The sequence below is a fragment of the Anopheles cruzii genome, unplaced genomic scaffold, assembly GCF_943734635.1.
Source record: "Anopheles cruzii unplaced genomic scaffold, idAnoCruzAS_RS32_06 scaffold04517_ctg1, whole genome shotgun sequence".
NCBI classification, from domain to species: Eukaryota; Metazoa; Arthropoda; class Insecta; order Diptera; family Culicidae; genus Anopheles; species Anopheles cruzii.
This window is the reverse complement of record NW_026458102.1, coordinates 1-1,108: the sequence shown is the minus strand read 5'-3', so window position 1 is coordinate 1,108 and position 1,108 is coordinate 1. Positions and strand designations below refer to the sequence as shown.

The following is a 1,108-nucleotide window of genomic DNA, read 5'->3' as shown; positions in this document are numbered from 1 at the left end:
TATTGTGCAAGCACCAGACACGATATATGGCTATATGGCACGGATTTCGCCACTTAAGCCTGAAATGGGGTCGGTACTGTGTGGCCAAACCGTATGAGAGTCCGACTTGGCATTGCATGCGACGCCCGAATATTGTACAATTTTCCTGATCGGGTTTGACACACATTATTTTGGTTATCTTGTCTGCCCTTTGGACCCGCAGGAGAATTTGGCCGATCGGAGCGACAATCCTTTCTCATCCTCACGCACCCTTTCGGAAGGTTTGTTATCCGAATTCCGTAACACACCATCATCCGCAGGCGCACGGACAGTACACAGACAACGGCGCGTCCACTCGCAAGCATCGCATCGGATCGTGGTGAAGAGTGAAAGGAGCAGAACCCCGAAACTACACTGCCAACATGTCAGAAAACAAGAGCCCGATCAAGTATTTCCTGTCCGGAGGGTTCGGCGGAGTGTGCACGGTGCTGGCGGGGCATCCGCTGGACACGATCAAAGTGCGCCTGCAGACGATGCCGCTTCCGGCGGCGGGTCAAGCCCCGCTGTACGCCGGAACACTGGACTGTGCTAAGAAAACGATCGCTCGCGAGGGCTTCCGTGGCCTGTACAAGGGCATGTCGGCACCGATCACAGGCGTAGCTCCGATCTTTGCCGTCAGCTTCTTCGGGTTCGGCGTGGGCAAACGGTTACAGCAACGAACGCCGGACGAGGAACTGTCGTACGGGCAGCTCTTTGCAGCCGGAGCCTTTTCCGGAATCTTCACCACGACGGTGATGGCCCCAGGCGAGCGGATCAAATGCTTGCTGCAGATACAGCAGGGAGGCAACACGCCCCAGAAGTACAGCGGCATGGTCGACTGCGCCAAGCAGCTGTACGCCGAGGGTGGCATGCGTAGCATCTACAAGGGCGCCTTTGCCACGTTGCTGCGCGATGTGCCCGCGTCCGGAATGTACTTCCTCACGTACGAGTACATTCAGCGAGCGCTGGCACCGGCACCGGGCGTCAAACTGGACGCGTCGGTCGCACTGCTAGGAACAATCTTTGCCGGAGGCATGGCCGGTATCGCTAACTGGGCGATCGGAATGCCGGCGGACGTGCTCAAGTCGCG

General features: G+C 57.9%; 1 protein-coding gene across 1 annotated transcript; it reads left to right on the top strand.

Moving 5' to 3' along the window:
• Window positions 1–203: 203 nt before the first annotated feature.
• Window positions 204–1,102, top strand: LOC128277191 (congested-like trachea protein; the record flags this gene model as incomplete). The annotated part of the gene is made up of 1 exon (XM_053015633.1): window positions 204–1,102. A coding segment is annotated over exon 1 (701 nt), but the record flags the coding sequence as incomplete, so codon positions are not given.
• Window positions 1,103–1,108: the final 6 nt, after the last annotated feature.